The 15,507-nt window shown below is 39.4% G+C and overlaps 1 protein-coding gene across 3 annotated transcripts in view; it reads right to left on the minus strand.

The window, feature by feature from the left end:
- AGPAT5 (1-acylglycerol-3-phosphate O-acyltransferase 5) overlaps nucleotides 1-15,507 on the minus strand; it is a 59,011-nt gene that overhangs the window by 35,776 nt on the left and 7,728 nt on the right. For all 3 annotated transcript variants that reach the window (XM_062198842.1, XM_062198841.1, XM_062198840.1), the window contains exon 2: nucleotides 2,560-2,629. In XM_062198842.1, the coding sequence (XP_062054826.1) occupies nucleotides 2,560-2,629 (70 nt within the window). The remainder of the gene's footprint in view (nucleotides 1-2,559; nucleotides 2,630-15,507) is intronic.

The raw sequence follows: 15,507 nt of genomic DNA on the forward strand, positions 1-15,507 counted from the left end.
CTACTTTTCTAAGGCTAAAATACAATCTGGAACTTAACCACCTTGGGACACAATGCTAAAGACCAGATTTGGTATCTTTCAATAATTATTTTTTAAATTTGAGGAAATTTAAAACAATATTTTATATTAAAACAGGTATGGTTATATTATGGCCTTGGATGTATCTTCTAAGAACTTTCCTAAGAATGTGTAAGATTTCCAAAGTATGCCATGTTCACAATAAACTGTTCTGGGCTATGGCCTTAAACTTGAAATTTTTAGTGTAAACATGTAAGTACATAAACAAAGGACACAAAATTTGTGCCATCGATATATGCTGGTGAATTACCTCCTACTCTTAATTCTCAGCCAGGTTTCAGATAGGTGACACTGGATTACAGCTGATTACAGACAGAGGACTAGGTAACATGAACATACTTCAAAAATTTCATAAAAAATTGAATTAAAAGATGTTTATTTTGATGCAAAAATTTTGAAATTTGTTCAGGGTTTTAAGATAATGTGTGCTTTTCACAAACTTTTGAAGACCTCACACCTATAAAATTTCAATTTTGTTTATATTGAAATAAACTTACCTTTTAATTTCATTTTCCAGAAACTTTTTGGAGTATCTTTGTATATTATCTTTACAAAAATTATTAAGGGGCCAGCATTGTGGCACAGTGCACTGAGATGCCTCCTGCAAATGCTGGCATCCCATATCAAAGCGCTGGTTCCAGTTCTAGCTGCTCTGCTTCTGATCCAGCTCTCTGTGCCCAGGAAAGCAGCCGAAGATGGCCCACGTACGTGGGTCCAGGCCACCCACATAGAAGACCCAGATGGAACAATGAGCTATAACTGGCCCAACTCTTGCTGTTGTGTACCAACAGATGGAAGATCTCTTTATGTCACTCTCTCCTTCAAATAAATAAATATTTTTAAAATATTTATAAGATACCAATATATGGCTATGTAAGAATCTCTAGTGGTGATGCAGTCAAAGCAGTGTCATTGTTCCCATTAGCTTGGTGGAGTAGAGAAACAGAGCAGTGAGGAGAGGCAGCAAGCTTTATTTTTCTCTCTACATTGTTCTAATTCAGAAGGGTAGTGATTGGTCTAAAAGAGATTACTATACCAGAAGCACTGACTACCATGGATCCAGCACCATGCCAATGGCTAGCTGTTCTGATCATCACTATTGCTGCTACATGCCACCCAGAAGCCAGGCCCTCCATGGGGATTATGAGATGGCCTATGAAACTGCCTAAGAACTCTGATCAGTAGATGAGGCTGGGAGAGTTTGAGTAATCCTCCCACTGACACAGAGCCTACTGCAGAATAGCTCATGCACCAGGCGTCCAAGCCATGCCATTTCATGACAGTTAACACACCACACACAGTATTAGTCAACAAATCTGTCACCCAAAGAAAAGGGAGCATTTCATGAGATTAAAAGGGTAAACAGCATGAAAAGGAGATAATTAAAGAAGGACGAGGGGAAGGATAAACAACCACTGTACCCTTGCTGACTCTGCAGAGAAATAAGCTAACAGAAACTGAGAATGCTGAGACAGCAAACTGTGCCATGCAAAAACAAGGGAGGAGAGACAGTAATTTATATGCCACTTTTGAACTGTGGGCCAGGAAACTCATTTATTCTGGCACGCCTAGTAGAGGCTGAACACAGAGTAACAACTGAACGGCAAGCAGCCCTTGAAGTGGTCTTTCTGCTAATTACGTTTTCTGAGAGATTCTGCTGTGATTCTTAGTATTTGTGTCAGTTTCTGGTGTTGACAGTACATTTCAGTTACATGAGGGGTGTTCAAAAAGCTCATGGAAAAATTCAATTATGAAAAGAAGCTATTCATAGATTTCAAAAACTTCTATAACAAAATAAAGTTACCCTTTTAATTGCATTTTCCATGAACTTTTCAAAGTACCTTCATGTGAGATGTTATCATTGGGGGAAATTTGGGGTCACATGGCTCAATGTACTATTTCTGGAAATTCTTGTGACTCCAAAATTATTTTTAAAAAATTTTTTTAAAGTAACTTAACTTAAAGTATATACTACACTACATTGAAACCTGTCTTCTGTGATTCCTCTGATAGAAGAAGAGTAAGTTAGAATTAAACCAAACACATCTGAAGAGGCAAAATGAAATGCAGGCACGAGCAACTACTGTGTTCAGGAAACGAGTGTAACCTGCATGCAGCTTAATAAAAAATGTAATATGCATGTACCCTTTGAATCAAGAACTCTACTTCTAATAATATAACTTATAAAAAGAACTAATAGATAGTGAAACAAATATTCAAAGAAATAGAAAAAAGAAAGTAAGAACAGAGCTTATTAACACCCATCAGAAAAAGCAGCTAAGTTTAGGAAAATGCATAGCTTTCACATTCTTGAATAAAGTAAAATCGCAAAAAAACCAACAAACAAGGACAGGTATAATACCTGCATAAAAAGTTTCATGATTTAACAACGCACTTTATTTAAATATATAAGAACATTATTTTGAATGCCCATCTACCATTTGTAGAAAAACCTAAGTTCCATGCAACTGACATACAAACCTGTACTTTGATGATTTGCTAAATATATTATATTTTCTTTATTTTTTGGCAAATCTCCATATAGCAATATCTAAAAAATAAAACAAAAAGAAACATTACTTTAATATTTTTAAACTGTATAATTATAATGTGCAAAATAAGACAATATGAAAAAACTAACAAAAATTAATGTAATGAATATTCCCATCTACTGTTTTTTTAAAAGATTTTATTTATTTATTTATTTGAGAGATAGCGTCACAGTGAGAGGGAGAGACAGAGAGAGGTCTTCCTTCCATTGGTTCACTCCCCAGATGACCGCAAAGGCTGGAGCCGCGCTGGTCTGAAGCCAGGAGCAAGGAGCTTCTTTCGGGTCTCCCACGTGGGTGCAGGGGCCCAAGCACTTCAGCCATCCTCTACTGCTTTCCCAGGCCATAGCAGAGAGCTGGATTGGAAGTGGGGCAGCTGGGACTATAACTGGCACCCATATGGGATGTCAGAACCACAGGTGGAAGATTAACCCACTGTGCCAAGGCACTGGCCCCCCCATCTACTATTAACAAAAATTTGATTTATCTTAGGAACCTAAGGCATCATAAATATCTCATGTTTATAAAGTAGTTAAGTATAGGGCAGGTTAATGGCCATAAAGCAGAATAGAATGAGAAATGTCCTCATGAGAAAACTACAACAGCACTTATGTATAAAACACTATTCAAAAAATAAATCTTCCTTTAAAGAATCTACAGGAACAGACATGTACATAATTAATTGTAATGAGACATAATGTAGTACATCTTATTAGAGTTGTAAACTACACCATCATTATTAAGTATTTTGGTGGATGAGATGAAGTTGGAAAAGGTTCATAGAAATAAGACCAAACAGAATTGGTTATCTTTGGAGGCCTGTTTGGATACATAGAATAGTTTCATACCTAAAACTCAGGGAGAGGAGTTGGGGAACTAAAGCAAGAAGATCAGCAGGGTTCTGACCCAGAATGTCCTCTGAACATGCTAAGGATCAAAACTTGACTTTGTAAGTGCCAGTGAGACATGGTTTGGCGGTCAGGGTCTGCATTTCCATAAAGAACGGAGTTTAGGAGGACAGCTTACAGTCCCAGCAAGGAGCTGACCCACAGCGGGCTTCCAATCCACCCATCGTTTTTTTATTTCTTACACTGAATGCTGGCTATGAGGGTGTTCAACAGTCTTTCTGTTGTGTAATATGAGATATTTCATAATTAATGAAAGAAACTGGAGTGCAATGATAAAGACCTCAAAGGAAATGACTGTTCATGGTGGTAGTTCTCAAATTCTGGACATTTTGCTTCTGTATCATGTCATCAAGGATTATGCAGATTATAAATGAACCAAGGATTTTTACATCTTTCTTGTCCATAGGGTTATCTATCACTCATGACACTACTCATTATTATCTTAACAGGAGAGAAAAGGATATGAACCCAACATCTTCCCACATAAATGCAGCTAGATGATGTGAAATTCTGGAGGTCAAAGATTCAAGTTTTCTCTCCTAGAAAGCTGGACAATGCTGTGTACATAATGTGTTACAGTATCTACCTAATGCTTTTGTTGTTGTTGTTAGAAAAGGTTCTTGATGGCATAAATAATTAAATCAACAGTTTGACTGGACAGGGTTAAAGTGGACAGCTTATGAACAATTCCCATTTTTTCACCAGTGAGCTAGGACTGCCACAACACCAAGTCCACACTGGATTTACAAGTACTGCTGATACATGGCAGAGTATTTCTGGTTAACTTTCTTAGAGAGGGTATCCATGTTTTTTTTGAGACATGCCTGGCTCCCAAGCGGAGGGCATTAGCAATACTTGAACCATCTGAGAGGCTCTCTTTTCTGTAGAGCTGAGCTAAGAGGTTGCTAGTTGGCAGCCTTTGAAGGTAGGTGGTAAGCAAGCTATTAAAAGGCATTTTGTTTTCCCAGGATTATAGTGTCAATCACAGAAAAACAGAACCGCAAATTCTGTGTTTTATACAGTTATATCTCATTTTAACAAAAAACAAACGTAGAGAAGAGGGACAGAAAAGCACAGATTAAACATAATCATCTAATGTCAGGGTAAAACAATTCCCAACAGTGAGAATGTGCAATATACACATTGGCACCAGGAGGATATAAGTGGAAGCATATAAAAACCCAATTCTCTGAGGCCAGCGCTGTGCCGTAGCGGGTAAAGCTGCTGCCTGCAGTGCCAGCATACCATATGGGCACCAGTTCAAGTCCCAGCTGCTCTACTTCTGATCCAGCTCTCTGCTATGGCCTGGGAAAGCAGAAGATGGCCTAAGTCCTTGGGCCTCCATACCCGCATGGGAAACCCAGAAGGAACTCCTGGCTCCTGTCTTCGGATCAGCGCAGCTCTGATCATTGCAGCCAATTGAGGAGTGAATCAGCGGATGGAAGACCTCTCTCTCTGCCTCTCCTTCTCTCTCTGTGTAACTCTGACTTTCAAATAAATAAACAAACCTTTGAAAAATTTTCTTTATTCAAAGACCCATGATCAGTAAGAGCACCACCCACTTAAGAATATTATACACCTCTAGGCTTGCATTATGATGTAGTGGGTAAAGCTGTAGCCTGCATCACTGACATCCCAAACAAGCAATAGTTTGTGTCCCAGCTGCTCCACTTGCAATCCAGCTTCCTGCTTGTGGCCTGGGAAAAGCAGCAAAAGATGGCACAAGTGTTTGGGGCTCTGCCACCCACGTGGGAGATCTGGATGAAGCTCCTGGCTCCTGGCTTCAGCCTGCCACCCCCCCACCCTCCCCCCCACCCCCGGCCATTGTGGCTATCTGGAGAGTGAACCAGCAGATGGAAGATATCTGTGTGTCTCTCTAACTCTGCCTTTCAAATGAATATTTTAAAAGGGGGATGGGGATATTATACATCTCCATTCTTTGGCCTTAATCCATTTATTATACCTTCTTGGTAGCCTTAAAATGCCACAATTTTCTGCTTTTGATTTTAGAAACAAGCATGTGGAAAAAAGTCATCTTCTTAGTAGATACTCTTACTTCTGCCAATGAATTGTCTCCAACCTTTCAAAAAGTATTTATAAAATGCAAACAGAACTCAGGTGATTTATTAAGTTCAAAAAGATTCCAGCTCTGCAACCCCCATAAAAGTAACTTTTCTCACCATCAAAGGGTTTCTCTTTGTTTGTTTGTTTTTGACAGGCAGAGTGGATAGTGAGAGAGAGAGAGACCGAGAGAAAGGTCTTCCTTTTTGTCGTTGGTTCACCCTCCAATGGCCGCCGCGGCCAGCGCATCTTGCTGATCCAAAGCCAGGAGCTGGGTGCTTCTCCTGGTCTCCCATGCGGGTGCAGGGCCCAAGGACTTGGGCCATCCTCCACTGCCTTCCCGGGCCACATCAGAGAGCTGGCCTGGAAGAGGAGCAACCGGGATAGAATCCGGTGCCCCGACAGGGACTAGAACCCGGTGTGCCGGCGCCACAAGGCGGAGGATTAGCCTGTTAAGCCACGGCGCCAGCCAAAGGGTTTCTAAACAACTAGTATTTTCAGTACTCTGTTTTGACTACTTCAACAACAAGGTTAAATTTGCTCAGCATTTAAAACAGATCTCCAGTGGAAAAGTATAAGCAATGAATTCAACTGGGTAAAAGGGAAGAGGAAAAGGCAGTTCACCTGTGAGGTCACTTACACAGTAATAAAAGGTACAGAAAAACTAATTCAGTCCTTGAAGAGATTATATGCTCAGTAAAAGCTATTTCCAACTGAAATGCAAAAGATGGTAAGCTCCTGACAAAATGATTTAGGATCTTGAAGTAGGTATCTGGATGATAGCCTCTACATTTTTTCAGTTGTCATAAAACTACAACTCTGGGATTCAACAGAAATAAGAAGTTAGAAACAGAGCCTCTCTTCACATTACAACTTTTAAAAATCTGAAAGCAAAGTGAGATGATGAACTGTAAATCTTTCTGCAAAGCGGCAAATCATTTATAAGTACTTTGGAGACAGCTGCTCAAGCAGAGAAGGAACTGCATGATTACAATGTTTCCACTCACAAGCACACAATTCTTAAGGTTCTTTATTTCCAAGGTTCCAAAGATGAACCCACATTTCACTCTAAAATTTACCAAATTTCTTCCATTCACTGAAGTGGAAAAGTTACTGGTTACGTTTTTAGTTTACTAATATGGAAGGGATGAAAATTTTTCACTTAAGAAAACAGGTTTTCAAAGTACTTGCAAAATTTAAAATAGTTCTTAAGGACTTACAAAATAGCCAAATATACAAACTATGAAATCATTGTACAATTGCCTATATGTCTTCCTGCACTCCACTATAATTATTTCTAAGTCAATTTTTCCTCATAACTTACTTACCTGCACCCTGAACCTTTTCTACCTTCTAACCGAGATCCCAGAGTCATGACTCCCTCCTCTGCACCACAGGCTCCCTAACTGTCCTCCTATCAGAATACCAAGGACACAGTGGGCATACTCATTTACAAGTCATATTCCCCTGTGGCCTATTAGCCATTTAGGGAGTGAACAAGTGGATGGGAGACCTTCTCTTTCTCTCTCTCTCCCTCTGTTAACTCTCTCAAGTACATAAAATCTTTTAAAAAAAAATATAGAATTTCAAAATCTCTGTGGAAAAATGGATTTAAAAGATAAAGGGCATTTTCCACAAATTTTTCTGAAGGACCTTTGTATGTTCTGTATTTATCTCAAAAATGCTCACTCACTTTCAGCATCCGAAACTTGGTATCTATGTACTTTTTAAAAATGTTCATTGTTGGGACTGGTGCTGTGACACGGTGGCTTAAAGCCCTGGCCTGAAGCGCCAGCATCTCATATGGGTGCCAGTTCTAGTCCCAGCTGTTCCTCTTCTGATGCAGCTCTTTGCCACAGCCTGGGAAAGCAGAAGACGGACCAATTCCTTGGGCTCCTGCACCCCCGTGGGAGACCCAGAAGAAGCTCCTGGCTCCTGGCTTCAGATCGGTGCAGCTCCGGCCATTGTGGCCATCTGGGGAGTGAACCAGTGGATGGAAGACCTCTCTCTCTCTCTCTGTCTCTCCTCTTTCTGTATAACTCTGACTTTCAAATAAATAAATAAATCTTTTTTAAAAAATCTGTTAAGTAACTAGTGGATAAAAGACATAACTGCCTAGTCTGTTTGCCATCCTCTTCCCCCCAAAGTCTCTGGTTACAAAGAAATGCAGCTAGAGGGCCAGCACTTTGGCTCACTTGGTTAATCCTCCGCCTGCGGCGCCGGCATCCCATATGGGCACCGGGTTCTGGTCCTGGCTGCTCCTCTTCCAGTCCAGCTCTCTACTGTGGCCCGGGAGGGCAGTGGAGGATGACCCGGGTGCTTGGGCCCCTGTACCTGCATGGGAGACCAGGAAGAAGCACCTGGCTCCTGGCTTCGGATCGGTGTAGCACCGGCTATAGTGGTCATTTGAGGGGTGAACCAACAGAAGGAAGACCTTTCTCTCTGTCTCTTTCTCTAACTCTGTCAAAAAAAAAAAAAAAAAAAGAAATGCAGCTAGAAAGAATTTAATTAGAGTAAGATTTAATATATATATAATTTACACTTTATGTTTAAAATAATTTTAAATGAAATTTTAAATATATTTTTATGTCAGTGAAATGCAGTCATAAGCCATGTAACAACAATTTGGTCAATGACAGACCTGATATATACAACAGTGGTCCCATCAGACAATAACAAAGCTGAAAAACTTCTATCCTAGTGACTTCATAGCATCATAACATCATGAGGTGGTGGAGCAATGCAACACATTACTTACATGTTTGGGGTGATGCTGATGTGAACAAACTCACTGTGCTGCCCACAGTACAAAAGGATGGCATTATTACATACACTATATAATACTTAAAAATGATGATAAACAACTGTTACTTGTTTTAATCATTACAGTATGTCCCTTTTACTTACAAAAACAGTTTACTGTAAAAGTATGCATGTTGTACCTTCTACATCTCTTATTGTGTGTCTTTTTTTTTTTTTTTGACAGGCAGAGTGGACAGTGAGAGAGACAGAGAGAAAGGTCTTCCTTTTGCCGTTGGTTCACCCTCCAATGGCCGCCGCGGTAGGCGCACTGCGACCGGCGCACCGCGCTGATCCGATGGCAGGAGCCAGGTGCTTCTCCTGGTCTCCCATGGGGTACAGGGCCCAAGGACTTGGGCCATCCTCCACTGCACTCCCTGGCCACAGCAGAGAGCTGGCCTGGAAGAGGGGCAACCGGGACAGGATCGGTGCCCCGACCGGGACTAGAACCCGGTGTGCCGGCGCCGCAAGGCAGAGGATTAGCCTAGTGAGCCGTGGCGCCGGCCTTATTGTGTCTCTTGATGCACTGAGTGACTGACATACACCGCGTGGGTTGCTCTAAGTATACGCTGTGATGGTCCCACAATGACAAAATCACCTACCTACGCATTTCTCAGAACTTCTCCATTGCTAAGTGATGGCTGACTGTACATCGCCAGCTAACAAACAAGATTTCTACAGAAAAAACATAAAAACTGTGGTCCTATTTGTCCAGTTTGAAACATTTCATTGAATAGCAAAGTATTAATGCCCTTTTGAAGCAAGATCAAAATAGTAAACATAGTTGTTAGCCTAAGAATCAAAATACAAAATAATCATCACTATTTAAATAAATCATATAAATCACAAAGCTCTTTCTCACACGGCAGGCAAGCCTCTTGGTGCTGGACACATTTTACATCCTCTCTCCACACTCTATTTTAGAAGTGTGTTTATTCTGGGCATGTATGATGTACCAATCATTGACCTAGGCAGTTCTGTATATTATCTCATTTAGTCTTCAAAATAGTATGACTTTAAAAAACTATTCCATTTAAGAACAATAATGTTGAACTTAAAATGTCAATTTAACCAAGTTGACACACAGTGTGGCAAAGACAAAGGTTTTTCATCTGAAATCCTTTGACTGTGACAAAAATTCCAAATAAAAAAGTCAAAAGAAAAGCTTCCCCTATGTTAGAGGGAGGCTTATATAATTTTTAAGTTTTTAATGTAAGAGACTCATGAGAAAAGTTAAAAAAAAAAAAAGCTAATTAATAGGAGCAAAGCAGCAGTACATATGTTTACTTATATACACAACAGCTCCCATAAAGTTTAAGTAACACTCAAAGGGTAGAATTTATCTCACTAAACATTCAGGATTTTTTCCTTTAATTGACACCTTTATGCAATGGTAAATTATGTGTTACTTCAGGATAGAGACTTCTATCAATGTAAAATGTGCTGGCACCTATTATGCACATAACACCTAAAATCTGGCTGAATCTTAATATAATTCTGGTTTCCAAGAACCATCAGTCACCCTCATTCCTTCTGACCTTGCTCCTGTAATTTCATCCTGAGATGTGGGACAATGAAACCGTCTTCCAAGTGTCACTTATATTTGTACATACATCAGTCCTCTAAAATACAACAATTTATTATTTGGGGTTCTCATTGCTATTTCCTACAGAGAACTGTAAGAAACAAAGTTAAGTCTTGGAAACTAAATAGGTTAAAAAAATCACAGAAGGTGCAGCCTTCAAGTGACAAGTAAACAAAGGTGTTCTGTATGGGTGGCTGTCCTAAGAATATTCTTCTTTCACAAGACATTATTCATTCTCTGTCTCACTCCTGAGGGCAAAATTCATATTCCTTACTCCTTTATCCATTTAAATAAAGAATGAGTTAGAATCACTATACCTGTAGATCCTTTTAAACTAAAACGCATCAACTAGTAAAGCCATTTCATTCAAGAATCCCCACTCTTTAAAAGTGATATTCAGGGGGCAGCGCTGTGGCATAGTAGGCATCCCATATGGCACTGGTTTGTGACCTGCCTGATCCTCTTCCAACCCAGCTCTCTGCTTATGGCCTGGGAAAGCAGTAGAAGATGGCCCAAGTACTTAGGCCGCTGCACCTACGTGGGAGAGTTGAAAGAAGCTCCTGGCTCCTGACTTCAGATTGGCACAGCTGTGGCTGTTGCAGCCATCTGGGGAGTGAACCAGCAGATGGAAGACCTTCCTGTCTGTCTCTTCCTCTGCGTCTGTAACTCTGCCTCTCAAATAAATAAATAAAAAATTTAAAAACAAAAGTGATACTCATCTAAATTTCCACAGAAACACAAACTGGTGCTCCCTGTTAAGAGTCCTCTGACAGTTTTGTTAAAGGCAGAATCAAATCAAGTCGTTATAACCTTATAGAGGGGCAGTACACACATTAAAATATGCTAATGATTAATATGATATATGTTAAAATCACATAACAGCAATCCTGACACTGAGATGTGGTGAGGTCACAACAAATATGAAACAATGGGGGCTTAACTGGAATGACAGGTATACAGAAAGCAGTCCAAAGGCAGGCTGATGAGACTATATTAGTTACAGGGAGCAGCAGGGGCTGGGAGAAAGGAGCAAATGGGCTAGAGTGAACCCAGGAAAGAAAAAGTTGGCCAGGGAAGCAATTAAGAAACCTTGAAAGCCATGCTGATAATTTTTTGTATTTATTCTGTTATCAACTGAGAACCACTTCTTCCTAAACAGACCATGCTGGATGTAAAGTTTCAAAGTAGTCCCATAAACTGATAGAATGTTCTTGAATAATCAAGGCACAGTTCGAGTTACTTTATTTCTGTATCACAAAACTAATAAACATTCTCATTTCAGTATCATCTAACACTAGAGTTTTCTGTCCACGTGCTTCCTAATGTGAATGCCCTTCAACCAATGTAAACACGCCACCTGGGAATGCATCTTCAGAAAGCTAGACTCAGACTAAATCTTGGCTTGACTACTTCAGATGTGTTTCTCTGTTTCGTAGTCTGTGAAAGGGGGAGGGATGGCGCCTATCTTGCAAGGATGAAACCTTTTTCGTAACATAATAATTGCATACTTTAGGGGTTACTACAATGCTGTTTGTTACTAATCCCACCTTCTCCTTTTCCCCTCCATATCCAATCTTAAAGTTACATATCACCTCTAAAACAGACCTAGAATTATTGTCACAATAGCTACAAAAACAATCAAATACCTTGGAATAAACTTAACCAAGGACGTTAAAGATCTCTATGATGAAAACTACAAAACCTTAAAGAAAGAAATAGAAGAGGATACCAAAAAATGGAAAAATCTTCCATGCTCATGGATTGGAAGAATCAATATCATCAAAATGTCTATTCTCCCAAAAGCAATTTATACATTCAATGCAATACCAATCAAGATACCAAAGACATTCTTCTCAGATCTGGAAAAAATGATGCTGAAATTCATATGGAGACACAGAAGACCTCAAATAGCCAAAGCAATCTTGTACAACAAAAACAAAGCCGGAGGCATCACAATACCAGATTTCAGGACATACTACAGGGCAGTTGTTATCAAAACAGCATGGTACTGGTACAGAAACAGATGGATAGACCAATGGAACAGAATAGAAACACCAGAAATCAATCCAAACATTCTACAGCCAACTTATATTTGATCAAAGATCCAAATCTAATCCCTGGAATAAGGACAGTCTATTCAATAAATGGTGCTGGGAAAATTGGATTTCCACATGCAGAAGCTTGAAGCAAGACCCCTACCTTTCACCTTACACAAAAATTCACTCAACATGGATTAAAGACTTAAATCTACGACCCGAAACCATCAAATTATTAGAGAGCATTGGGGAAACCTTGCAAGATATAGGTACAGGCAAAGACTTCTTGGAAAAGACCCCAGGAGCACAGGCAGTCAAAACCAAAATTAACATTTGGGATTGCATCAAATTGAGAAGTTTCTGTATTTCAAAAGAAACAGTCAGGAAAGTGAAGAGGCAACCGACAGAATGGGAAAAAATATTTGCAAACTATACTACAGATAAAGGGTTGATAACCAGAATCTACAAAGAAATCAAGAAACTCCACAACAACAAAACAAACAACCCACTTAAGAGATGGGCCAAGGACCTCAATAGACATTTTTCGAAAGAGGAAATCCAAATGGCCAATAGACACATGAAAAAATGTTCAAGATCACTAGCAATCAGGGAAATGAAATCAAAACCACAATGAGGTTTCACCTCACCCCGGTGAGAATGGCTCACATTCAGAAATTTACCAACAATAGATGCTGGCGAGGATGTTGGAAAAAGGGACACTAATCCACTGTTGGTGGGAATGCAAACTGGTTAAGCCACTATGGAAGTCAGTCTGGAGATTCCTCAGAAACCTGAATATAACCCTACCATACAACCCAGCCATCCCACTCCTTGGAATTTACCCAAAGGAAATTCAACTGGCAAACAAAAAAGCCGTCTGCACATTAATGTTTATTGCAGCTCAATTCACAATAGCTAAGACCTGGAACCAACCCAAATGCCCATCAACAGTAGACTGGATAAAGAAATTATGGGACATGTACTCTATAGAATACTATACAGCAGTAAGAAACAATGAAACCCGGTCATTTGCAACAAGATGGAGCAATCTGGAAAACATCATGCTGAGTGAATTAAGCCAGTCCCAAAGAGACAAATATCATTTGTTTTCCCTGATCGGGGACAACTGAGCACCAAAGGCGAAACCTGTTGAAGTGAAATGGACACTATAAGAAACAATGACCTGATCAGCTCTTGTCCTGACTCTAGATGTACAATGTAATACTTTATCTTTTTAGTATTTGTTGTTGTTGTTCTAGTACTAGTGGTTGAACTCTGTAATTAACACACAATTATTCTTAGGTGTTTAAATTTTAACTGAAAAATGATCCCTGCTAAATTTAAGAGTGGAAAAAGAGAGGGAGGAGATGTACAATTTGGAACATGCTCAATCGGACTTGCCCCAAATGGTAGAGTTAGAAATGTGCCAGGGGATTCCAATACAATCCCATCAAGGTGGTATGTACCAATGCCATCTCACTAGTCCAAGTGATCAATTTCAGTTCACAATTGATGGTTCTGATAGGTCTAAGAGTCAAAGGGATCACACAAACAAGACAAGTGTCTGCTAATACTAACTGATAGAATCAAAAAGGGAGAGAAGGATCCAACATGGGAAGCAGGATACACAGCAGACTCATAGAATAGCAGATGTCCTAAACAACACTCTGGCCTCAGAATCAGCCCTCAAGGCATTCGGATCTGGCTGAAGAGCCCATGAGAGTATTGTAGGCATGGAAAGCCAAGATACCATGGAAAAGATAAAAAAGAAGAAGACCTAAATGAAAGATCTCTGCGAGTGAGATCCCAGTGGAAAGAACGGGGCCATCAAAGAAGGAGGTACCTTTCTCTGAAGGGAGGAGAGAACTTCCACTTTGACTATGACCCTATCGGAATAAGATCAAAGTCAGCAAACTCTAAAGGCTTCCATAGCCTTGGCAACTCATGACTAGAGCCTAGGGAGATTACTGACGCCATAAACAAGAGTGTCAAATTGTTAAGTCAGCAACAGGAGTCACTGTGTACTTACATCTCATGTGGGATCTGTCCTTAATGTGTTGTCTAATGTGCAGTGATGCTATAACTAGTACTGAAACAGTATTTTTACACTTTGTGTTTCTGTGTGGGTGCAAACTGATGAAATCTTTACTAATTATATACAGAATCGATCTTGTGTATATAAAGATAATTGGAAATGAAAAAAAATCTGGTGTTAAATTGGAAATGGCATAGAAAATTTTTAAAAAAATATTATGTAGGATCTCTGTCTGTAATGTGCTGTACACTGATGAAATCTTTACTAATTATATACAGAATCGATCTTGTGTATATAAAGATAATTGGAAATGAAAAAAAATCTGGTGTTAAATTGGAAATGGCATAGAAAATTTTTAAAAAAAAATATTATGTAGGATCTCTGTCTTTAATGTGCTGTACACTCTTATTTAATGCTATAACTAGTACTCCAACAGTATTTTTTTCACTTTGTGTTGCTATATGGAGGCAAACTGTTGAAATCTTTACTTAATATATACTAAACTGATCTTCTGTATATAAAGAGAATTGAAAATGAATCTTGATGTGAATGGAAGAGGAGAGGGAGTGGGAAAGGGGAGGGTTGCGGGTGGGAGGGAAGTTATGGGAGGGGGGAAGCCATTGTAACCCATAAGCTGTACTTTGGAAATTTATATTCATTAAATAAAAGTTTAATAAATGAAAGAAAAAAAAAGAATTATTGTCAATCTTTCAACCAACATCCCCTCATCCCACTACCGTGACAGACACCTCTCCTCAGGATTACTACATTATCTTCCAAACTGGTCGCTCAGAGCTGCACACAAATGTCACTCGCTCAGGAAATCTTTTCAAGACTCCCACCTCCACTCATTGGGTAACTTCACATAGCTTCTCTTGGTCACTGGTTGTCTTCCCTGCTAGAATGTGAGCTCCACAAGGGCAGGTACCTTGTCTCTTGTTTTCTTCACTGTATCCCTTGGTAAACAGCACAGCAACTAGAACAGCATGCAAACCCAAACACTGATAGGTAGGTAGATGGATGAATGGATAGATGGATAATGGATGGATATAGGTTTTAGAGATCCCTTACTGAAAAGTCATTACTCAGTATTGGACTCTGTCTCTCTCTCACTGTCTAACTCTACCTGTCAGAAATAAATAAATAAATAAATAAATAAACAAACTATAAGAATGTGAGAAAACACTAAGGGGAAAATTAACTTGTAATCTCACTTAAGAAACATCAACCCTCAGTTTGTTCAGCTCAAAATGAAACATTTTAAAGAGGGAAAGTAAACTATGTGTATAGTTGTGCTTTCCCATGCATCCCATCATGGCACAGATGTTACCATGTAGACATTGAGGGTCATTTGGAGCTACTTTAAAACCTATCCAGGAAGTTAATTTAATGCAGGAGTCTTTCCACAATTCAAACATTTACTTAAAAGCTTTTGGAAGAAATCTAAAGTTATACA

Source organism: Lepus europaeus, chromosome 8 (genome assembly GCF_033115175.1).
Source record: "Lepus europaeus isolate LE1 chromosome 8, mLepTim1.pri, whole genome shotgun sequence".
NCBI lineage: Eukaryota > Metazoa > Chordata > Mammalia > Lagomorpha > Leporidae > Lepus > Lepus europaeus.